The sequence below is a fragment of the Urocitellus parryii genome, chromosome 1 (genome assembly GCF_045843805.1).
Source record: "Urocitellus parryii isolate mUroPar1 chromosome 1, mUroPar1.hap1, whole genome shotgun sequence".
NCBI classification, from domain to species: domain Eukaryota; kingdom Metazoa; phylum Chordata; class Mammalia; order Rodentia; family Sciuridae; genus Urocitellus; species Urocitellus parryii.
Genome location: NC_135531.1, coordinates 159,486,700 through 159,510,468, shown reverse-complemented (window position 1 = coordinate 159,510,468; position 23,769 = coordinate 159,486,700). Strand labels below are relative to the sequence as shown.

The 23,769-nt window shown below is 59.8% G+C and overlaps 1 protein-coding gene and 1 long non-coding RNA gene across 3 annotated transcripts in view; one reads left to right on the top strand and one right to left on the bottom strand.

Moving 5' to 3' along the window:
• Ergic1 (endoplasmic reticulum-golgi intermediate compartment 1) overlaps positions 1-23,358 on the bottom strand; it is a 71,524-nt gene extending 48,166 nt beyond the window's left edge. The window contains exon 1 of the mRNA XM_026401308.2: positions 23,258-23,358. Coding sequence (XP_026257093.1) covers positions 23,258-23,277 — 20 coding nt within the window. The 5' untranslated portion in view covers positions 23,278-23,358. The remainder of the gene's footprint in view (positions 1-23,257) is intronic.
• Positions 1,590-11,501, top strand: LOC113191537 (uncharacterized). 2 transcript variants are annotated; one of them, XR_013344176.1, is made up of 2 exons: positions 1,590-1,640; positions 7,750-11,501. It is a non-coding gene; the product is annotated as an uncharacterized LOC113191537 (long non-coding RNA). The 2 variants fall into 2 exon arrangements; XR_013344175.1 differs by lacking the exon at positions 1,590-1,640 and adding an exon at positions 3,569-7,350.
• Positions 23,359-23,769: the final 411 nt, after the last annotated feature.

The window sequence follows — 23,769 nt, the reverse complement described above, 5'->3', positions numbered from 1 at the left end:
GCACACCTAGCGCCCCCACGGTGGTCCCCCGCCCCGCAGCCGTGCTTCTGCCCTGTCACCCCACAAGTGACCACAGACCACGAGTCCTGGCTGATCCCTCCTGCTGCCCCCACAAGAGTCGGCTGGAGAGGAGGAGGGCGGAGCTGCTGCTGCTCTCTCCCAGGGCTGGCCACCGCTCCGCAGCCCGAGAGGCCTCCCTGACCCCCAGAGCCCTCCCTGACCCCAGGCTCTGCACACAGGTTCCTGGCCCAGGCCTCAGAGAGCTGCAGGTCTTCTGTTCTGACTGGGCAGGGCCCAGGTAGATCTGTTCTGCGTCACCTGCAGGGCGGACACCCAGCAAATGCCAGGTGAAAGTGCAAGGTGACGTCCACACAAGGCCCTGTCCACAGCACCAGCCCTAACAGTATAGGCTAGAGAGTGGCCACCTGAGGAGGTGCAGGGGCAAGTGCAGGCACAGCCCCCTGGACACAAAGCCATACGTGAAGGGCATGGCCAGTGAGCCAGGAAGCCTGCACACTCTGACCCGGGCTCTGCGGGGACAGCACCAGGGAGGGGGCGGGCCTGACCACTGACCTACGTGTGTTTGGGGGTGGGGGAGGGGGTGGTCATAAAACTGAATTCACACCGTGGTTTAAATTTTCAGGAAAAAAGAAGGAGAAACTGAAGGTTTCGTACAGAAGGTCACACGAGGGTCACAAAAATGTCAACTACTCAGGGGTGAATGTGACAGAAGTGCAGAAAACACTGTCAAGGAGGCAGAGGGAGAAGGGAGGGAGACGCAGACCCGCCAAGGGGCCAGGAGCGCAGTACTGGCCACGTGGCATCCCCCACTGGCCACATGTGCGACTCAATCCCAGCCTCCACTCACCTCCTCAGCCTTCAGCCTGCGCCCACAGGTCAGCAGAGGGAGGAGCAAAGGCACCGGCATTTCCCAGGCTCCTGCTCCATGGCCAAGCCCCACTTAGGCAGCTGACCACTGGATCCCACAGAGGCCTCCCCTACCCAGGACACCTCAAATGCGGAAGCTCAGAGAGGGAGAGCAACATGCCCAGGTGCACACAGCAAGGAAGAGGCCATCGGGGTTGGAGGCCAGGTCAGGGACCAAGGGGCTACACAGAGATGCTCCCTGGCCTCCTGACACTCACACACCCCCCCAGGCCTTGGCTGTCCAGGGTCAGAGCTGCCTCCTGGTACCAACAGCAAGCGAGAGCCCTCGCTGAGGGAGCGGAGGGGGAAGGGGGTGAACAAGGCAAGCACAGCTGGAGGGGCCCACCCCACCGGCATGGTCTCCCTCTACAGCCCGGAGCTGTGCGCAGGAGGAAGCCGGCCTTGGCTGAGTCAGGCTTCCCACCTGCCAAGGACACAGGCAGCCCTGTGGTGTGACTGGTCCCCAAAGCGTTTCCAACTCACTGGAAACTGGAAACAGCTGGCAACACACCTCCAGAGCAGGACAACATCCCCTGTGCAGATGCTATAAATGGAAATGCATCTCAGAGGGGCGGGGCAGGGGCGGTGCTTGTCACAGTGACCCGTCATTGTCATCGTCATGGGATAAAAATACAGCAGGCCCCAAACGCCAGCAGCCCTGGCTGGGAGCTATTCAGGGCCTGGACTCCCTGCCAGGCTGGCCCTGCACGGAGGTAGGAAAGGAATGCGCTGGTGGCCTTGGGGGTATTTAAGTTTAGGAGCAAATCAGGGGAAGCAGCCAGTCCCTATGGAGGGCGTCCCAAGGGACGCCCCCTTCCCTCTGCTCCCAGCTCTGAGGGCACCTTTGACAATGTTCCCAGTGGCCTTGGGGGCAGTCACAGCCGAGTCCTGCCCACAAGCAGAGGGTGGGAGGAAGGTTTTCGGAGGGGAAGGAGCTTCACCACTCCACTGGTCTCAGATGATCAGCACCACCCAGGTGCAAGAACTAGTCCAGTCCCATTTTTCACAGAAAAAGAAAACAGGTTCAGAAAGACCTGGAAAGGCAAGTGGGAAATGCAGAGGAAGGAGGAGCAGCTTCCAGAGGCTCCCACAGAGGTTCACGTCCAGAGCCCGAGGGCAGCGGACACGCCCCCTCCCTAAAGGGGCCGGGGATGGGAAGGAGTTAGGAAGCAACAGAGAGCAGGCCCAGGGCCAGCGAGGCTTTTCTTACAACCCCTAGCAGAGGGCAGGAGAAGGGGACTTGAGCGTCCTCTGGCTGGCCTGGCCGAGGGGGCAATTGGTAATCATTTTCATGATCACGAGCTGCCAGTTTTAGGGGGGCTGTTTGAGGTGGGCTGTGGGGGTGCTAGCAAAGGCTAATCTGGCAAGGAGGCATATAAATGAAGATCTGAATTAGAGAGATAGCATCCATAATGGCCCTGGGGCAGGGAGCACCAGGCAGGAGGATCAGCAGGGGCAGGGAGCAGAGGCCCTGAGGTCTTACATGAAGTCACCCATTTAAAAATAGTACTGACCACTTTAAAAAAAAAAAAAAAAACTATGCAAAGCAAATGCCCCAGGGTCAGATTTGGCCTGGAGGTGATCAGATCTGCACTTGGCCTTGAATCTTGAACAGACAGAGTGGAACTGAAAGGAGCCAAAGGGCAAAGACACTGGAGAGCTGCAGAGCTGGACCGGTGCTGGGACCAGACCCCCCCACACACACCGTGGCCAACAGGGTTTGAACCAGGGATCCCCGGAGGGGCACCTGCTGCTGCCACGGAGCCTGACTGGGTGTGCGCCAGCTGAGATGTCTGCCCAGGTCACAGGTGTGGGGACAAGAGTCACACCCATTCTGGGGTCATGGGGCTGCTGTCATCTAGATCCATTTTGAAGACGAGAACCTGGTGTCCAGCGAGCTACACTGAATCACCCAGGTCACAAACAAGGACCAGAGTCGTCCTGGGGCTCTCCCCAGGACGTCCAGATGCTCCCGAATCTGCAGGCTTTGGGAGCCCATCTCCACCAGACTCCTCCTGCACTGACCCATCTCTAACCAATAACGCAGAATAAGAAAATCGGATTTTGCAGTGACTCACTTTATCCATGGCTGAGAGGCGAACGTGGGGATTTGGCCTGACGAAGCCCTCTGACGATGTGCCTGTGGCACATGCTGTTCAGTGAGAGCCCTGAGCTGCCCTGAGCTGGCCGAGGGCCCTGCTGCCAGCTGAGCCCAGTGCCTGCCTCCCAGCCACCCTCCCTCCCGCTAGGTGTGAGTCAAGCCTGGAGACCTCAGTGTGCCGGCTGCAGAGCCTCCACTTTCCTTGGCTCCTGAGCAAGATGTACTTTTCCAAAGGACACTGATTCAGCTGAGCCCGGAGTTTGCAATGCCCTGCAGCAGTGAGGCCCGCCTCCCCTGAGTCCACACTGTCCTGGAGTGGGGACCACAGAGGGAAGCTACTACCTCCCTCGCCTTTTTCCTCCTCCTTCCCAAATGGCAGGAGGACCCACCTTCTGAGGACCCACCCAAGCCAGCCAGACCCCCAGTGGCCTCCCTGGAGCCCCCGTGGCCGTGCACACCTGCAGACAGGAACGGAAAGGAAGGGCCCGCGGTGGATGGCCAGGGACCCTCCAGTGTGGAGCCAGGACAGCCTTCCCGTCAACCTGGGGTCCTGGCAGCTCAGCACCAAGTGCCCGGTGGACCACGTTTCCGCTGGTACAAAGCACTGTGCTTGGGAGCAGTTTCGGGTTCACAGGAACACGGAGCAGACGCGGAGTCCGTCCTCCCTGACCCACACGTGCACAGCTCCCGCTGTCCACACACCCTCAGAAGGCACATCTGTCATCCACAGGCGCCAGCCAGGCCGCCCATCACACCCAGTGCTTGGTTCTACAAGGCTGAGTCCCGGTGCCGAGCGTCCCTGGGCTTGGATGAACGTGCGATGGCATCTGTCCACCAGGACAGTGCCCAAGAGCGGCCTCTCTCCTAAAACCCACGCCCCTGAAGCCCCAACCCCCCTGTACTGCTGGTCTTTTCCTGTCCCCATGTGGCCTTTTCTACAGCGGGGACACACAGCTCCACGGCTGCTGGGAGCATCTTGGTCAGTGTTGTGCACACCAGGTGCCCCTTGCTTCACGGGTTCGGGGCTCCTCCTAGTTGGCACCGGTGACCTCCGTGTCTACAGGTAGCTGCGCAGACTTGTGACTTCTGTAAAGTGGGGGTGAAAATCCTGCCCACTATGGGAGTGCGGCCGAAAGCAGGGCCCTACCTCGGGAGTGGCCAACTCGCTGCACAAAGCAAGCGGTGGTCGGCCATGACTGACCACACCGGTACCGTGGCCATCACCACTGGTGGGCTCGCCACGCAGTTCTCCACCAGGGCAGCACAGGGAGGGGACAACCTCTGCTGACCCAGCGGCCAGCCCTCTCCAGGCTCAACCTGTTCACATGCAAAATGGGGGCAGGGAGGCTACATCTCTCCTCTGGGGGGTCGGAGACAGAGCAGATGACTGACTGGCATGCAGGAGCCATGGACATCCGATGGGCACTCTCAGAAGGCCAGGTCCTGGCTGCAAGGTCTGGAGGGGTCCCTGGCCTTTTCTGGGGCCCAGTGGACAGCCACTTGGGTGACATCACAGACGTGCTATGGAAGGAAGAAGTCCCACACACGGGCCGAGGGACACGCAGAACTAACGCCTGCAGGAGTCAGGAGCCCGCTCACCTTGTGGCCTCCCGGGGTGCTGAAGACGGGCTGTACCCCCATCCACGCGCGGCCACCGCGCTGCGCGTTTCAGGAGCGCTCTGTCATGAGCCACCGTTCAATTTAGAAATTAAAATTAAAAAACTAAAGAGAATCAAGTCATCAGCCAGGTGTGGGACTCCTCGGCACCACCTGAGGATCATGTGACAGAGACGGTTTCAGGGCTTCTTTCCTTGGATTCCTACTGCCACCTTCCCTGGGTGCAACCCCAAGCAAGTGGCAGGACCCAGGCAAGCATTCAAGAACTCCTGAAACCTGCCCTCCCTGCTGTGTGAGCTGGGCTAAGTGATGTCCCTCTCTGAGCCTGGTGGCCTAGTGTACAAAGTGTGCTCAGGATGAATCGGGAGTGTCCAGCACTGTGCTTAGCAGATAGCAGCTGCTTAAAAAAGGTGACCTGTTCATAGGATTCTCACTGAAACGCCCCCAGAGTGTCTTGCCAATTGCAGGTTTGGGTGGGTTGAGAAATCTGTCCAGTGGGCTGCAACCGGTATAAAAAAAAAAAAAAAGACTAGCGCAGGAAGGAGAACTCAGTCTGCGCTGCTGCCTACAAGAGGCACACAACCCCATTCTACTGCGCCACCGTGCCACAGCCTAGGGGTACCTAGGAATAATAACACACCCTGTGAGAAGAGCTCCAGAAAGGTCACGGGTGGCACTTCCCTGAGGACGGACAGGCTGTGGAGTTGAGGGCAGAGCAGAGGGGCTGCCTGCAGGGGGCGCCAGACCCGGCCCTGCGGCTCCAGAGGGGCTCCCAGAGGAAAGAGGCTGGACAGACACCCAGGATGACGGTGGGCTGGCGCTAGTGGTGAAAGGAGGAGCAGACTTCCGCACTGCCCAGCCCCGGAGCCGGGTGTTAAGAGTTGGAGAAACCTGGCTTCCAATCCTGAAGCCACCACCTCTTACCACTGTCGGCTGGGCAAGGCCACCAGGGGCAGCAGGTGGGCTCTTCCCTGCTCACGGGCACCTGATGGGCACCTGATCGAGGCCCAGGCCCACTCCAGGAGGCATATGGCATGCAGGGGCCTCAGGAGCCCACAGAAGGCAGGCTGTTACAGTGATCCCCAGAGCTGGCCGAGGGTGACCTGCACCAGCCTCTGACCTTGACCTTCAACGTGCAGTGCGAGCTCAGAAAAGCTGGTCTCATGAAAGTCTGTACCAACAGCACAGAAGGCTCCCTGCACCCTCCACCTGGCTTTCCGTCACATAACGTGACCAGAGAAACCTCCTCGGAACTCAGAGGTACGCCTTGGCAGGACTCTATCAGCTGAACACACATTTGCGTGGGTTTTCCCCTCAAGTTTTCTGGTCTGGAACCTCACACAGCATTTAGTTGTGTCTGCTCCAATCTGTGATGGAGGTGAGAGCAGCTGTGCTTCATGGCAGGTGGGCAGACTGCTTCCTCCCAGAGGTTTTCTGAGGGGCTGAGGATAGAGCACAGGGACCTGTCCCATCACTGAGCCACACCCCAGACATTTTCAGTTTTATTTTGAGAAAGGATCCTGCTAAAACGCCCAGGCTATCCTTGAACTTGGGATCCTCCTGCCTCGGCTTCCTGAGTTGCCAGAGTACAACCACCCCCTTTATGCCCAGTGCTAGAACCACACCGGGCACATAGTAGGTGCTCAGAGCATTTGTCAAACAAACCAAGGGGCCAAGGCGCTGAGCAGGCACCAGCTGCCCTCTTCCCCACAGGGAGCACATTGTGTCCTGCCTGGGCACAGGCTGACCTGTGCCCACAACCTCACAGCTTAGCTGGAAGGAAACAGAAGGGGGGAGACCGACTCCAGCCTGGAATGCGCCCTTGTCAGCCAGCTGGGACAGCGACAGACAGAGGTGGTGACGGTGGGAGGTGCTGTCCTCCTGGAGTGTGTCCAGCCTGGAGCAGATCCCCTGAATGACCAACTGGCTGCCTGCGATCAGGGCCTCCGATCCCTCCCGGGGACCTGCACAGCCCAGAGCAGTGTCTCATCTGGACAGGGAAGTCATGCAGGAAGAATGCGCACGTCAGTGGACTGGTATTTACAGGGAACAGCCCTGCCCACGGCCCAGGATGGGGTGCATGGGGTGTGGGAAGCCTCCCACAAAGGCCACTCACTGCCCACCCAAAATCAAGTACCCCAGCCGCTACGAAGGGCGTCTCAGTGGTGGCCTAGCAGAGCTAACAGGAGCCTCCCGTGCCTTGAGTGGCTGCTTGGGTCCAGGCCTTGTGGCTGCAAAGGCTGCGGCCCTGTGTCCAGCAGCCCCCGTGTTCCCGTGCCCTCCTGCACGCCCTGTGGCTCAGGAACACCTGGCCACAGGCACCTCAGGACCCTGGGCAAGCTCCTCGGCCTGCTTTTCCTCTGGACAGCGGGGGAGCCACTGCCCACGTCACAGGGGGCCTAGAGGCTGGCCAAGATGATGAGCTTGGGCTGGCACTCAGCAGGGTCACTGAACAGACTTCACCTGTGTCCTCCGAAGCAAGATGGGTCAGAATGGTCACAGTCACATGACAGCAAGACACTCGGCAAAGCCCCCCCATTTCCGCCCCAAGCCCCGGGACACACAGTCCTGGCACCCGCTGTCTTCTGCACCATCACTAGGTGCCAGGCAAGAGCCGGGCTTCAAGGACCTGGTGGGTGGTGCAGACCACCTGCCTCGCCCCCAGGCTGCAGGCGCTGCTCTGTCCACACCTCCTTCTGTCCAGGGTGAGCTTTCCACAAGGATCTACTCAGAAGGCCTCAGGGGCCCAAGGAGGCCCAGGATAGAGGGCAAATTCCTCCCTGGGCCTCTGAGGTCCTTGTGGCCCAAAGACCTCTCCCGCCCAGCGCTCCCCGGCTGTCCTCCAGTCACTTCTGCCCCGACCAGCTCCCACTGTGCCAGGGGACCTGTGTCCCTGCTCTCCCTCCACCTGGGCCTCCCTGCCCCCCAGGGACTCAGTGAGCCTTACATATCATATCTTTCAAGTGTCCAGGCACCAGCTCCCTTGGAGGCCCTGCAGACGCAGGCTCCGGGACCCCTGTGACATTTTTTTTTTTGGTACTGGGAATTGAACTCGGGGTACTCGACACTGAGCCACATCCCAGCCCCTTTTCTATTTTATTTAGAGAGAGGGTCTCAGTTGCTTAGCGCCTCACAGTTTCTGAGGCTGGCTTTGAAGTTCAATCCTGCTGCAAAGAGGGAGACCCCCCCACCTGCTGAGGCACCCCTCGCTCTTCCCCACTTCCCTCGCTCTCCTGAGCTGCTGGTCCCCGTGACTTTCTGAGAGTCCTCTCAACAACTGAGGACGGTAAGCGTAGCTGGGTGTTGACTTCCTGGCTGAAACTCGGGGCCCCTGGGGCGGGGGCTGTGTCCCTGTTTCACCACCGGACAGTGTGCAGTGCAGTGGCCAGCGGGAACATCTGTGAGTGACTGAGGATTGGGCGACCAGCCAGACAGCCCCAGGGGCCAAAAGTGAAAGGGACCCAGACTCCATGTCCCCACTCTGGGGGCTACAAGGGAAGCTGGAAGACAAGAGCACAGGGGGACAGAGTCACGTGCCTCGGGTCCCAGGAGCAGTGGGGCCCTGGAGGACAGGTGTGTGGCTTGACAGCTGCAGTGGAGCCTTACTGGCAGCCCACGCCCCCGATCTTGTTGCCCCAAAAACAATGCTGGGGATCCAGGGCACCATCAACCCGACCTTTGATGTTTGTTCCTAAGGCCTGTGAGAGGCCCTGGGGCCCCAACACCTCTTCCCACAAGCTTTGCAAGGTCCTAGCTGTGACTTTCCTATTGTGGGGTTTTCAGAGATCCGACCCCTCACTCCCCCCGCCCCCAGTGTGCCTGGAACTTGCTTCAGGCACATCCTGTGCAGGATTTAACTGTACACCACGGGACCCTGGGAGGTCACTCTGCTCCAGTGTATAAAGGGGACATGGAGGCAGGGGCGACAGAGGCAAGGTGGAGTCCCCCGAGATGGGCCCCTAGTCCGGTCCTGCTCCACAAGGGTCTGCATAATGAGCAGGCCTCCCGAGTGGGGAGCTACGCCCGCCATGTGTGAGGAGCGGACCAATCCCCCCCGTGGGCTCCTGCTTCCCCTTCACAGCGCCCTAGGGGTTCCCTCACTTGATCCCCCTGGTTTTCTGAAGCACCACATCTGCTCAAGAACCTGCCTGCCTCTCCGTGGCCGAGTGCCGCACAGGGAGACCCCTCACCTGCTCACAGCACCCCTCGTCTTCCCCCCTCCCACTCTCACTGACCCCCACAACTCACCCCTAGAGTGCCCCTCCCCCAGGTGTCCTTCCGCCTCACCCACACCGGTTCAGTCCTGCTTTGGCCTCTGGACTGCCCTGACCCCTCGCCCTGGCTCTGAACCAATCAATCACTCAAGGTAAAAGCATGGGACAGGGTCGCGGGGGAATCTTCTTCACCCCTGTCCAGATGCCCCTGCCGTCCCCAGAGCTCTCAGGGCCCCTCTGCTCAGAAAACTCTCCCTCAGACGCCTGTCCTTGTTCCCCTTGCCCTGTCAGCCCCACAGAGGGGACGCCAGATCCATCACGGCCACTCCATCCCCGGTGCAGGGCCCAGCAGTAAATGTTACGTGTCTCAGTGAGCAAACACGCTCATGGGTGCCCACCAGCAAGGAGGCCACTCAGCCGCAGCGCTGGGTGCAGGGTCGGTGGCCCTGCTGAGCTGCCAGGAGAGTCACGGGCTACAGAGACACAAAGGGCACAGGGCTCTCCAGGCGCAGAGCGGCTGGAGGCGGGTGGGCACGCTCCCCTCCCCCACCACAGCCCTCGTGGAAACTGGTGTCGCCATCCCCACCCCATGGTGTGTCCTAGAGTTCTGGGAAATGCCACCAGGCGGCGATGCAAAGACCCACAGGGTGCCAACACACCTGTCCTGCCCGACAGCCCAGGCAGCTCACTGAAGGGGCCCATCGTGGGAGCCCAGAGCCCTGGTGGCTGAGTGCCCACCGAGTCCCCAGGCGTCAGTATTTCGTCCCCACACTGGGGCAGAGTGACCCCCACAGCCTGCGAAGCCCCTGCTTCAGAGATGAGAAGACGGGCTGCACCCGCGGGGTCAGTGCCTCTTAAACTGCGTGGACCAGCGGCCGTGAGTCAGTGTCCACTGAATGCTGCCCCAAAGTCCCAGCTCCCGCGTGGCCTCTCCAGCTGTCCTTGGACGACCCTGTCGAGTCTCAACATGGAAATACCCAGCCACCCCAGCCCTGTGCTGAGAACTGACCGGGGCTGGGTGCCTGTGTCACCTGGGTGACCCCCTACTGACCCCAGGGAAGGTCCCCATTCCTGCTAAGGTGCCATGGCATTGGGAGCCTGCAGGAGCAGAGCTCATCCTACCCAGGGAGGGAGCTCCAGTCACTTGCTATGTGGTGCCTTCAGGGTGCCTGGCGCTGTCCTAGGCCCTGGGGATCCCACAACGAACACAGCAGAGCCAGTCTCTGCTCTGGTGGGGGCCTCTGGAGACCCAGCTCTTGGTGGCTGGTCCCTACTATTTCCCAAAGACTAGCTCCTCCCAAAGGGAGACCTCCCTGCCCAGGTTCCCAGTTCCACTGCCAGCAAGAAGCCCAGAAGAGGACCTGAGGAGCAGTGGCCTGGTTTAGAGGCCAAGAGGCCTCCTGGACACCAGCCAGCAAAACCAAGTCCTGGGCACTGGTCAATGGCCAGAGGCCACCAGGCGGACTACGCCTGCTCCGGAAGACTGGACACCACCTCCAGACCCTTCCCATGGGTTGGTGGCCTGGCTGGGCTTTAACCACTGGGCTCAAAGTGGAGGCACCAAGACATGACCTACCCTCCTGTGGAGCGGTGGCAACATGCCCAGCGCCTGGAGCCGTCCTGTCCGGCTCCGATCCCACCAGGCCCAGTAGGGTCTGCAGACACAGGAGCAGCTCCTGCTCCTCCTCGGCTGGGTGGCCCGGCACCCACAGGTCTATGGCTTGCTCTCAGCGCTAAAGGGGAAAAAGACCTTGGGCAAGTCTGCCTGGGGAGGGGGCAGGCCAGGTGGTCACTTGCCCAAGGTCACAGATCGGATAAGTGGGGCACTCTCAGGTAGGGAGTCGGCCTCGGGAGCCTGGGCTCCTACTGACCTCTTCTCTATTAGGTCTGATCCTTGCAGTATCACTGCCAGACAGTCTTCCCACTCCAGAGAGATACAGACTACAGAGGCCTCCATCCTCTTTCCCAGGGACTCCTGCCCAGTTGCCCCAGGTCAGCACCAAGCAGCAGCCACGGAACGAGGCGAGTCCCAGCGGCCAATTTGATGTGCTCCAGTGGGTGAGGCGAGTGAGGGCCACCTGGGGTGACGTGCCTACATGGCCCAGGGACCTGGCCAGACAGAGCAGGGGACCTTCTCATGGCCCTTGACTCAGCTCACTTAGCTTGACACACACCCCAGCTCTGCGGCAGAAGCCGAGCTGCAAGTCCCCCTGACACCCAGGCAGGTGCTCCAGCCTTCTGAGCCTGGTTCCCCTGACCCCACCCAGGGCGGCCTCACCCACCGCGGGCCCCTCCATATATCCCGATGTTAACCTGCCAACGCTAGGACAGCCCACTCCACCTTGGCGCTCGCCCCTGTGGAGTGGGCAGAAGCCCCCAGGTGGCCCACCTGTGAGAACGGAATGCACTGACGTGGGGACGGCAGCTAGCGCTCCTCTGGAGACCCAGAGATGCACAGTGCTTTCTCGTCTACCGTCCCTGCCCGCCAAGCGCCCAATGCCTGCCGCTCACCCCCATTCCCCCTTCCAGAAGCACAGGTGAAGATGCCCACAGGTCAGGTCTCGTGCCACACACCAGGAGCAGGAGGAAAGAAAATCCCACAGCCAACGTGACCAGGGCGAAGCCAAAGCTTCTCTGCTAAGGTCTGGCACTGGGCGAGGAGGGTACGTCTGGTCCCTCTACCTCCACCACGGAGCACCAGAGGCACTGGCCAGAGCAACTAGACAAGGAAAAGAAACAGGAGTGGGGCTGGGGATGTGGCTCAAGCGGTAGTGCGCTCGCCCGGCATGCGTGCGACCCGGGTTCGATCCTCAGCACCACATACCAACAAAGATGTTGTGTCCGCCGAGAACTAAAAAATAAATATTAAAAATTCTCTCTCTCTCCTCTCTCACTCTCTCTTTAAAAAAAAGAAAAGAAAAGAAACAGGAGGTGCCCACTCCAGGAAGGGGCAGCAAGATTCCCGACGCAGCAAGGCCCGGATGTCACACGGTCTAGAAGCCACACACGACCCGCGTGTCCACCACAGACCACGGCCTCCCTGAGACCAAGAAGCAGCCCCGCGCGTGAGAGCCACACCAGGACAGCTCAGGGATAAACTGAACAGTTTGTCCAGGGAGGCAGACGCCTGAGAGCTACGGGACATGACAGAGACTGAAAAGGACACAAAGAGACTGCTGGCCTGCACCCGACGGAAGCAGCCGACGGTCAGCGAGCAGACTCGGTGCGACCCCGCCCAGGAGTCCCATGCCACTGCCCCTAAGGCCTGTACGGAGAGCCAAAGCAGTAGAGAAGAGGGACGTCGAAGACACCAGCTTCCTGACTTAGGGTCACATTACAGAGCCACAGTCAGGAAAGAGCATGGCCCTGGCAGGGAAAACCAGCAGGCAGACCGTGCAGCAGGACCAAGCCTCCAGATACAGGGCCGCTAACCCGACCAGGCACCAAGAGGACACAGGGGAGCAGGCTCCTCAACCAATCAGGCTGGGAAAGCTGAGCATCTTCGTTCAAAAGAGTGGAACTGGCCCCTTATCTTATACCATATGCAAAAATCAACTTGAATAAATAAGAACACGTAAAACCCCAAAGCACAAAACTGCTAGAGGAAATCGGGGAAGGCCTGGACACGGGCTTTGGCAATGATTCCTTGGATGTCACCAAGCAGATGGCATCAAAGGAACGGAAAGGCTGTGGCTGGGAGACCCCAGGGCTCACTGGGGAGGGTCAGATTTACCACACGGGAGCAAGAAAATGTCATCCCGTCAAAACTGGGCAGGGCTTGAACAGGCACTTTAATGGCCAGCAGGTCTGTGGAAAGGTGCCATCAGACACCAGGGAAATGCAGGCGGCCACCACCTCACGCCTGCTGTCCAGACGACAGAGAGCAAGTGCTGGTGAGGAAGTGGAGAGGGGACCCTGCACACCATGGGGCTCAGGCGGGCCCACGGTGGGGAAAGCAGCAGGGGGTGCCCAGCACCCTGCGGGCATCTCTCTGGGCACACACTCAGAGGACACAAAGCCACACCTGGCAAAGGTGCCAAGTTATGCAAACTCCGTGAGTGTCCACCAAGGGCCAAGTGGACACGGAAGCAAGTGCAGACACAAAGAGACAGTGCCACAAGCCATGGGCCCAGAGGACACGTGCTGGGGGGAAGGCTAGACACCCAAAGGACAACTTTGCACTGTGACCTCTCCCTGGCACTCTGTTTTCTACTCAAAAGGTCAAAGACACAGGGAGTAAAAATGGTCCCCAGGATCAGGTGCAGGAGGAAACAGGAAAGAGGCAGAAGGAGGTCAAAGGACACAGATATCCAAGTGGACCCACTGGAGACGAGGGACCACGGGTGGTGGCGTGTGCGTGTTCAGGGCCCATGCCACGTGTCCCTCACAGGGGCTCTTGCCCCCGAGGAGCGAGGTATGAGCTGATTGGGACCTGCAGGGGGCTGGTCCCCAAGGTTCATGTGAGGGAAGCTGGGTCCCAGCTTTGGCAACTCGAAGTGCTGGAACCCTTAACAGGTGTGGCCAGGAAGGAGGTCACTACCAGTGTCACTCTCGAGAGAGGTTAAGGTAGTTCCCGGGGGAGGGTTGTTATAAAAGCCCCTCCCATCCACCGATCTCTCCATGTTGTTTGTTTTCCCTGTTTGATCTCTGCCTCTTGCACAAGATGCCATTGGCCACAAAGTGAGGCAGCCAGGGGCACTCACACAGAGCCAGCGCAATGCCACCTGAACTCTCAGCCTGGAAATTGTGAGCTAAATAAACCTCTTTTATTTATAAGTTACCCAGCTCAGATGCTTTGTAACAGCACTGGAAAACAGACTAATCTAGTAACTGTGTGAGATGATGTTTCACTACAATAACCATTTTACTATGTGTGTGTCTTAAAAACATCATGCTGTACATCTTAAATATACACGATACAATTTTTTTTTTTTAAAAAAAAAGACTTGGAATCTGGAGTCTCCACTTCTAAAACACTACAGTGCTGGGTGAAGTATTCCTTTCCAGGTTTCCCTTGTGATGTGGGTGCTGGGCCCTTGTCATCGGCTCTGCTTACAAAAGGTGCAGGGTGCAATGGAAGGACCGCAGACCTCCTATCCCGCAGGTCTGTGTCTTGGTCACAGACTGCCTTGTGCCCCGCAAGCTCAACCCCACATTGCCATAAGTTTTCGAGGCCCAGAGGCAGCCGAGCTGCCCCTGCCCTGGGTCCTGCTCATGTTAAGTCATGTGACGTCACACGGGGACTGTGTGGTCTCCTTCCCTCCAGGAGGGTCAGTTTACAGGGAGAGGAGGGAGAACAGGAGCCGCAGGTCAGCTTCTCAGCTGGATGAACACGTCACGGCAACGTGAGGCATGGACCGACCGTGGGGACACAGGACACGGGGTACGTGGCAACACAACTTTTCATACACTTAAAATCATTTCTGAATTAAAAGTTCCCTTAGTTTGGAAAAATGAGATGCACCAGGCCTGCGAGGCGGGGGCAGGCCCTGCTTGGTCGGTGCTGACCCCAGTGTCCAGGCTAGCCTGGCAGCAGAGTTTCAGTGAACACGGTCAGGGGGCAGCAGACCCTCACCCAGCCCACGCCTGGCCTGCAGCTGGGGCTCTGGGGACCGGCCGGGGCTTCCTTCGCAGGAGGCGGTGGCACTAACCACAGAGGCTCCTTGGGCTCCCGGGAACTTCCTGCCTGGCAGCTGCGCAATGGGAAATGGCCACCGGCGGCCTCCTCCCATTACCCAGAGGCCCCAGGCTCCCATGGCAACAATGACAAACACAACCAGGCGGACGGGATGACGTCGGTGTCCGTGGGGTATCCCCAAGAAAATGCCAGTGTTAACCTACCCCCAGGGGCTGAAGCCGTGGTCAGGAAGGCCAGCTCTGATGTCACAGCGTGCCAGTCAAAGCTGTGTCACCTGTTTGCGTGACTCTGCCAAGTCCTGTCCCCTCTGTACCCCGGCATCCTGCCTCGAGGGTGCGCGAAGGAGTCCAAGCCTGGCCCTTGGTAACAGCTGGCTACGTGGGTACCCCCGGTGTTACCAGCGCCTCAGCGGGAGATTCCTGATGGGGACACCCTGGGAGCAGGAGGTATGACAGGTCCTGCAGAAGGGCGTGTCCCTCAGGAGGGACTTCCACCAGCTCTTGGCCTGCCCAGGGAGGCAGGAGCAATGGTAAAGGCAGCGGTGCCATCCCAGCAGACGGGCCTGGAGGAGTCATCCCCTTGGGCCAGGCCTGGCCCAGGGTGGGACGGGGCTCCGAGGCTGCCTCTGTCCTGCTGCAGGTCTGCGCCCACCAGAGTCCAGGGCTCGGCCCAGAGGTCTGTCCATCCGCCCAGCGAGCACAGCTGTTCACGCACCACACACTCGGGGCCTGCACACCGCAGCCATCAACGATCCTTGGAAAGGCTGGTGACTGTGGTGCTGGACAGAAATAAAACCAGAGTCGGGGCCAAGCACCTCCACACACATCATGAGGTCTTCATCAGGGCCACACGGGGCCCCGCTTCCTGCTGGGGCATCGCCGCCGCTGGCCGGGGCCTGCGCCTGCTCCGACCACTCACTGAGGTCTGGCATCTGTGTCCCTGTGGGTGCCACCGAGGAAGCAGAGTCCAGCTTCAGGCCTAACCATGAGGTGTGTTCACTCGAGCTTCTCTGCAAACCAGGGGCCAGGCTTTCCCAGAGCCGTCTCCAGATGACTGGCGGCTGGGGGTCAGGGGCGCTGCGAGGACCATGGACTTGTGCTGCAGGAAAGACAGGGGGGCCGCGCTCCTCCTTCCAGGCAGCGCATCTCACAGGCCACAGGAGCTGGTCCCATCCTCCCCAAAGCCCTGCGGGGACAGTATGAACACCCCAATTTGCAGGTAAGGCAAGCCAAGGCTTGTGGACACTCTCTCGTCCAGGGCCCCCGGGCGGAGAACAGCGAGGCAGGAACGCAGATTCAGAGACCCATCAGGCCAGCCCCCGAGGGCCGTTCCCAGGGCGGCCTGGCCGTATTCCCAGTTGCGGGATTTACAGTGGGGAACCTTCTGGAAGGTGGACAGGGTGGACCACCATGCAGCACGTCCCTCTGAAGATCTGGAGGCTCTCTCTGCACACTCTTTGAGTGTCACCTGGACCCAGGAAACATCAAACCAGGCTGGGCAGCACCGGGCCCCCAAGTTCTCCAGGGAGACTGTGGCTAAATTCTGTGCCTTCCGGCATGAGAGCCAGTGGCAGCCAGCAACTGGCCGGTCAGGGCAGCAGCCAGGCAGGAGGCACTGAGGGGAGCCACCAGCCCCTGGGGCTCCAGCCGCTCTGCCAGCCGGTGGTGGCCTGGCCGTTCCCAGCCCTGGACTGGCTTCCTACTTTAAAACTAAAGCCGCAGGAGTGAGCGGGCAGCCCGCAGAGAGAGCAGACACCTGCAAGCCGCACGTCCAACAGGGGCTCACGTCCAAAATACACGAGGGGTCCTTCAGGTCAACAGCAAGAGAACACAGGAGCCCATGAGAAACCCAGAGGACAGGGACAGACATGTCTTCAGAGACGAGCGGCCACCGGTCTATCAGATGCTCAACATTGCTCATGGCCAGGGAAATAAATGCCAGTCCCTGGGACTCAGACCACGCGGGCTGGGTCAGCTGTACCAGGAAGCATGACCAGTGTTGGGGGGGATGTGGGAAAAGGGCTCCCTGACGCTCTGCTGGTGGGAGGGGAACACAGAGCAGCCACCGCGGAGGACACTTTGGAGGCCACTGGAAAACCCACAAGTGGACTACCACAGGATTCAGCAACCCCATGACAGGGCCCTCTCCAAAGGACTGAAATCAGGATCTCAAAGAGACGTCGCACCCCATGCTCACTGCAGCCCACCGACGGAGAAAGATGAGGAATCAACCTCAACAAGTGAATGCAGGCATACACATGTGCTGGAGTACTACTTGGCCTGGAAAAAGGAAGGGAATCCTGTCGTTTGCAGTGAGACAGATGAACCAGGAGCATACTAAGTGAAATGTGTCAGGCACAGAAGGCCAAATACTATCTGATTCTGAGACATGAGGCTTCCAAAACAGGCAGACTAAAGAAATGAGGTCACAGGGGCCGGGGAGAGGGACGCTGGGAGATGTTCCACAGATAAAGGTTTCAGGCCTGTGGAGCAAGCATATCCCTAGAGATCTGAGGGGTGGCACTACCTGTGATCGACCCCATGCATCGTGCACTGGAGTCTGTTAAGACGGCAGACCTCAAGTGTTCTGGCTGCACTTTCAAAAACTGAATTAACACAGTGTGACTGGAGAGGAGGCCTGAGGGGCCTGGGGGCCCAGGGCTGGTTTGTACCGGCTACAGCTGGTGATTACATGATAAACATGTCTAACATTTCAAAGTGTGCACCAAAAAAAGAGCCAAATTTATTATATGCTAGCTTAAAAAATTAAGCAAAAATAAAATAAAGTCCTAACAGTCTCATGTCACGCAAAAGGCCAGCGTGACTTCAGTCCAGCGAGGCGCCCAGCGGGACGCTCAGCACAGGGCTCATAAGCTCAAGAACCACAGGCAGGAGCAACAAGGTAGCGCTGCCCCCTCCTCCAGGGACCCTGCCACCCAGACCAGAGCACGAGGAAGGGAGCTCGTGTTGCAGGGGCCGCTGGGAAGCCAGGAGCCACGTGTCCGGGCACATGGATGAGCTGCGACCCTAACTGCAGCCGTCCTTCGTCCAGGGGGCCCACCACTGGAACACAGGGGACTCGGTCCAGCTCAAATGCATCTCGCTTCCTGAGCAGGGCAGGCTCCAGGAGGGGGCTGGTGACAAGGACCAGAGATGGCACTGTCAGGTGTGCCAGGTCCCCAGGGGGCCCCTTGCTGCACCAGCCAGGAGACCCAGCATTTCTTTTTCCTTTTACTTTCTGAGCTGGGGTCTCACTATGTCACCCGGGCTCGTCTTGACCTCCTGGCTTGGGTGATCCTCCTACCGCAGCCTCCCGGGTGCCGGGGTCAGGCGAGCATACAGCTGACACCCAGAGTTTCTGAGGGCTGATTTCCCTGGGTATGAACAGGACTCAGCGTGCCTGCTCAGAGGGCACAGAGGAGCATCCTACGGAGCTCCTACGGAGTGTGGGAGGAGTCCCTCCTGCCTCTCCCTTGGGCCAGGATTTTTTTATGTGGAGCGTGGGAGGTTTCTGCCCTCACACAGCCAAGGTAATTAGGTTAATAGGCCTAAATGTTAAAGCTGCAACAGACAATTAGGCTAATTACCACTCCTAAAGGACAATTAGGGCTGGGTTTCCCAAACTGGGTTCTAGGCATTCTAGCAACAGCAGGGCGCCTCCGAGGACTCATCAGGCAAAACTGGGCTGAACCAAGAGACGGTGGGTCCTCAGTGCAGGATGCCTGGGAGCCCTGAGTGAGGCAGCCTGACAGTGGTGTGCACAGGCAGGACTCCGCGTGTCACCGTCTCCCAGAGCCAGGACTTGTGCTAACATGCGCTTCTGATGCAGGTGGGCGCTGAGATTATGCAGGTTCCAGAGCTCCCGGGCGATGCTGGAGCTGTTGGCCTGGGACCTCTTGGAAGATAGAGGATGTTAACAGAAAAGACCCTCTGCCCATCACTTTACTGGTGGCCTCTGCCCTGCTGGCTAGGGGTTCTCCCAACACAGAGCACTGGAATCACAAAGGGGCTTTCAAAAGTACCCAGGCCCCACCCTGGGGTCCGGACCACTGGGCCTGGGGTACAGCTTGAGTTTGGGGATTTTTACATCTTCTCAAACGATCCCGATGGCAGTGGGGTTCAAGCGCACCATTTAGAGGTACCAGCTCAGCCTCATCCCAGGGCCCTCCTATGCCCTGCCTGGCTCTCCTGGGTCTATAGAAACCGCCCAGCAACTGCGGTGGGGGGGGGGGGGTCAGAAAGGAACTCAGGCGGGGAATGCAAGGCCACAGCCACCAGGAGATCACAGCCGGGGATCCAAAGGCCTGGGGGGAGCGACTCCCCTACACGCCAAGCCCAGAGGGGCAGGTGGACATAGCCCCGTGGACAGCACGCAGACCTGGCCTTCAAGAGTGACGCCATCAGCTGGTGTGAGGGCTTTTGAAAACGCTGATTCCAGAATCAGGGGTCAGACTGCATGAAACCAGTTTTAAAAATAGAAAGAAAAACAAGGAAAAGACTGAAAGCTCTAAGCTTTGTGAGGAGCCCTGCTGGACGGGGTCAGCCAAGAGGAAGCCAAGGAATCCAGTTAGAAGGGGCTCCGGATCGCTCTCAATTTAGTGAATGGAAAAGAAGCCTATAAGGCGGCCATGGGCCACCGCTGGCTGATGGGCCCTGCTCCTGCCCTCTGCCACCTCAGCAGGCCCTGTGTGTCGAGGAACAGTGCAGTGCTGCCTTGGAGAGCTGCCGGGGTCAAAGTGAGTGGACCCCTGCCAGCTTCTTCCAGCCGTCCTGAGCTAGTAAGTGCTCAATAAACACAACACGCGGGCTCCCGCGTTCCCTGGGCTCTGGGTTTTAGGCAGGCCTCCATGGCTGTGAAGCGTGTGCTGTGGTCGCTCCCAGGAGCTCCGCTGGGACGAGGCTCACTGGGCATGCAGGCCTCCCTGCCGTCACTCTGCTCAGGGTTAACTGTGCTCACAGTCCCCATGGGGGCTGAGGCTCAGCAGGGCGCAGGCGCAGGGGCAGCCACGGTCTGCAGGGCCTAGCACACAGGCTGCGGGGTGCATGGGGTCCAGACCCGAGGGCCAGCACCAGGATAGGAAAGTATTGCTCCACCTTGGAGAGCTCCCACTGGGTCCTGAAGAGGTCTGGGGTCTCCCAGAGGGCAGAGACCACTTGGAAGGCCAGAGTGAGAAGTGACCCAAGGGACCGCACAGGGCCAGCACCACAGGCTGTGGCCCCTGTTGTCACACAGGGTCCCATGCTTGCTGCACACTTGGCTCAATGCTCTGCGGCCACCATCTTAAAATTCCTAATATTTTTCCAGAGGAACAGCACTAGGCCCCACAAATTATGTGGCTGTCCCTACAGTGCAGGGGTGTCCCACTTTTCCCTACAACTCTCATCTCCTTGAAGGAGAGAAATGAAGCTCCAAGAGGTAAGTCCATTGTCCCAGGGCAAGGCACGGGTCAGGTAGGGAAGCAGCAGGCCCCAGGTCTTGGGGTTTGAACTTGGGCTTTGTGGGGGCGTCAGCCACCTGCGCCTCCTTCCTGAGAGAGGGTTCAGGCTCCACTGGCTTGGGGCATGGGGACGCCACGTGCTGTTCTCTCCCCCCACCTCCCAGGCTCAGCAGCAGAGCTGGCAGGTGCCTCTGGTCCCGGGCCAGCCGGAACTAGGGACAACACCCACGGATCTAGGTCACAAGGCCAGTTCCACAAGTACGTGCCCAGCTATCAGTGGACCCGTGGGCAGAGGCAAAGCAAACACAAGACACCACCTCAGGTCCAGGGTCCCTCCTTTGGGCCCACCCCCTCCCTCACCCAAAAACAATGCTGAAAGGGAAGGGGCTGGGGTCTGGGGGCGAGGGGCAGGCACTGGGTTCCATCCCTAGGGGAGGAAGGAAGAAGGACGCAGACTTGCTTTTCATCGCTAGCTGCCAACGGCCCAGTGCCCAGCAAGAAGCTGCAGCAATCACAGTGGCTTGGCCCAAGCACCGCCCTGGGTGCTGGACATGGCCTGAATAAAGCAGATACAAATCCTTGCCCTAGGGTACCCACAGAGTAACGGGAAGGAGAAGAATAAGCCTCATAATTAAGCAAATGACGGGGTGCTGGGTGAAAGGTGTTAAAATGAAACCACAAGAAGAATAATTGCAGCAGCTGGAACCTCCGGCCGCACCCTGCTTGTGCTGGACTTCCCAGGGGTCTGGCCTGGACCCTGTCCTTTTCCTGGAGCTCTGTAAGGTGCACAAGGTCCTAAGGGCAGGAGAGAGGAGCGTGGCAAGCTCAAGGTTTCTGTTTCTTCTCCTGCTACAGGAAGAGCACCAGGAAGTGCACCAGGAAGCCAGTTTGCCCCTGGCCTTGAACTGGGGCTGGGGAGTCATGGCAGAGCACGCCCCTCTGCCCCTCCTCCAACTGGGCGGTGGGAGCCTCCGGGTCTCCTCTTCTCCCCAGCTAAGGCTCTGAAGCCCATGTCAAGGCCCAGTCACTGCCTCTCCCGCTGCCCAGGACAAAGACCTCCCACCCAAGGAGTCTCCCCCTCCTTTATCTAAAGTGAAGATTAGCCCCCTCTCCCAGGTTGCACCGGGATGGGCCTCAAGTCTGCCTGTGCAATGCTGGATGGTCCGTGCACACTGGCTGGCCCCTCCAGTCCTCAGGCCCCATTAGCCCTCCTCCCTCCTCCTCTGGGGCCACTGAGCAGGCTGGGCCACCTGCCACCGGCCTCCCCACAGTGGGGCACGTGGCAGAGGGCTGAGCACGGTGCAGGCACTCAGTGAATACTTGATAAGCAAACACTGAATAGGAGGAAGGTGCGTGGGGACAGGGGACCTTCCTCAGCACCCGAATCCTGAACCCTTTGGTTAAGAGGTCTTAAAAAGCGCAGGTCGGCTGGGTGCACAGGGCCCGTCCTCCAACGTGCAGCCACTAAGTGTGGAATCCACCCTCAACCATGCTGTGGTGGGCCCCAGGGTGCTCAGGGCCAGAGGCATGCCCACGGAGCTCTGGGCAGCTGCCAGAGGGCTGCACCAGTCCCCCTTAAACACCAATTGTGGTGACAGCAAGTGCCTCCAAGGCCAAAGGCTAGCACTGGCTCACTTGGTTTCCTTATTTCACCCTTCCTGCCCCCCAAACTTCCAACCAGGATCCAGGCCCACGCTTCCCTGCAGCACCCAGGAAGCCTAGGGTAAGCCCCTCAGCCTCTACTTCCTCCTCTGTACTATGGGGGTGCAGAGTGAAAGGATTAAGTGACCAGAGGAAGCGATTTCTCCAACAAGCTCAAAATCATTTGACAAACGAGGGGGCAGGAATCTCCTCAGTCCAAGCAAGGGAGGTGACTGAAACTAGGAGTGGGTGTGCAAACGGCTCTAGTGGCCCCATCTGTCGGCATGAGGACTGCCCTGAATTCCACCAGTGGGGTGTTCTTTGTTCAAAGTGCCCTGAGTCTGCATGCATTTATATTGGGGACCTCAGTGCCAGCCTCAGGGCTGCCCCAAAGGAGCAGGAAGCTGGCAAATGTTTGCCAGGTGGCCTCGGTGCCCATGTTGAGCAGGAAAACCACGTCAGCTGGTCAAGAGGTTCAAAGATGATGTCCTCTCCAAATCTATACCCCAGCATGCTCCCATGCCATGGTTGACAGCAGGCTAGGACCTTCCCTTCCGGGGGACTGTCACTGTACTACTTCCCCTGTGCTTGACTCTTCCTGATGTGGGCAGCACAGGCTGGCACAGAGATGCCCCTCATGCACTAATGCCCTACTTCAAAGCGGTGAGCCGCGCAGCTGTTCAGCCCTCTCCTGAACCCAGGCCTCACAGGTGGGGACCTTATTTTTAGACCCAATTTGCAAGTGGTGAAACCAGAAGCTGAGAGGGTTCAGACACTTGCTGGGGTCAGGTGACTGAGCAGTGAGGGGAGGTCCCAACCTAGAGCCCTTGCCCCTGATTTTTGGAATACACCCCTGCTGCTCAGTGTGGGCAGCAGGCCAGGATGCTACTCCAGCTCCTCCTAAAAAGCCCTGCTATTTTCCCGGCCTTGGCCAAGGGCATCTCCAGGAGCTCCACACCTCAAGGGAACGTGTGGTGGAGACCCGGTTGCGGGCAGACTTCCAGAATGCCTGGTCCAGCACCACAGGGGCCAGCGAGGCAGCTGGACCCCACAAAGGGCCCATTGTTGTGACTGCAAAAAGCCAAGGCCAGACCCTGCTGGCCCCTCTGCAGAGCCCTTTCCAAGCCTGCCAGGCCTCCTTCCCTTCCCGTAGTGCCCCCAGCCCCGGAGCACGGGGACTGGGCTGGGGACGGGGTGGGGGTGGGAACAGGCCTTCATCTGGACAGGCCTCCTGATCTGCCCTGCCTGGGGGTGCCTCGGGCTCTGGAAATCCAGCCCTCTCCCGCTGCTGCGGGGCTGGCTGAGGCTGCAAGCCGCTGCGGATCCCAGGGGCCCACGCGAGGTGCCCTGACCCCACCTGTCACCTAGGGTGGGGTCCACTAAAGGAGGCCGGGAGGGGGAGGAGGGGATGCTCGCGGGTTCCCATCTGGGGGTTGGGGGAGGGAATGCAAGGGGTGCGGGCGGCTGGGGAAGGGGCTCTGCGGCCGGCGGGAGGGTGGGCCGGCGGGCTGCCCGCGGGGCCTCAGCGCCTCCGGCCGGCTCGCTGCAGGGCGGGGGTCCCAGGGCCTGCCAAGGCGTGCACCGCGCGGGGGCTGCTTCGGCGCGCAGAGCGGGAACGTGCGCGGCTGCAGAGCGCCGCGGAGGGTCCCGGGGGGTCCCAGGGGCCGCGCCGCCCCACTCACCTCCTGAAGTCAAAGGGCATCGTGCCGCCGCCGCCGGGGAGGGAGCGCTGCAGGCCGGGCGGGCCGCGCGCCGCGTGGGTCCAGCCCGTGCCGCCGCCTCCTGGCCGCCCCGCCCCCGCCTGCGCCCCGCCCCCGCCGCCGCTGCCGCCGCGGGAAGTGACGCTCCGCGCAGCCCATTGGCCGCCGTCGCCGCCGCCGCCCCTTCCGCTCGGTGAGCCTGGCCGTGGCTGCAGGCGGGGCGGGAATCGAGGCCCCCAGCGGAGGGGAGCCCCGGGAATCCTGCACCCGTCCCTTTGAGCCTCCGCTGGGTCTTCCTCCTCGTTCCTCCGGGTGGCCTGCGGCAAATGGCTTTGCCTGTCCGGGGCCCTGATCTTTGCATTTGCAAAACAACTTCTTTGAGCTGTGAATTAAATGGGAAGGTCCCCGTTTGGTCCGTGCAAGTGCCCAGCTCCAAGTGAGGGCCTGGTATTAGGGGAAGGCAGGAGGTCTGAGATGGGTAAAGTGGACCCACT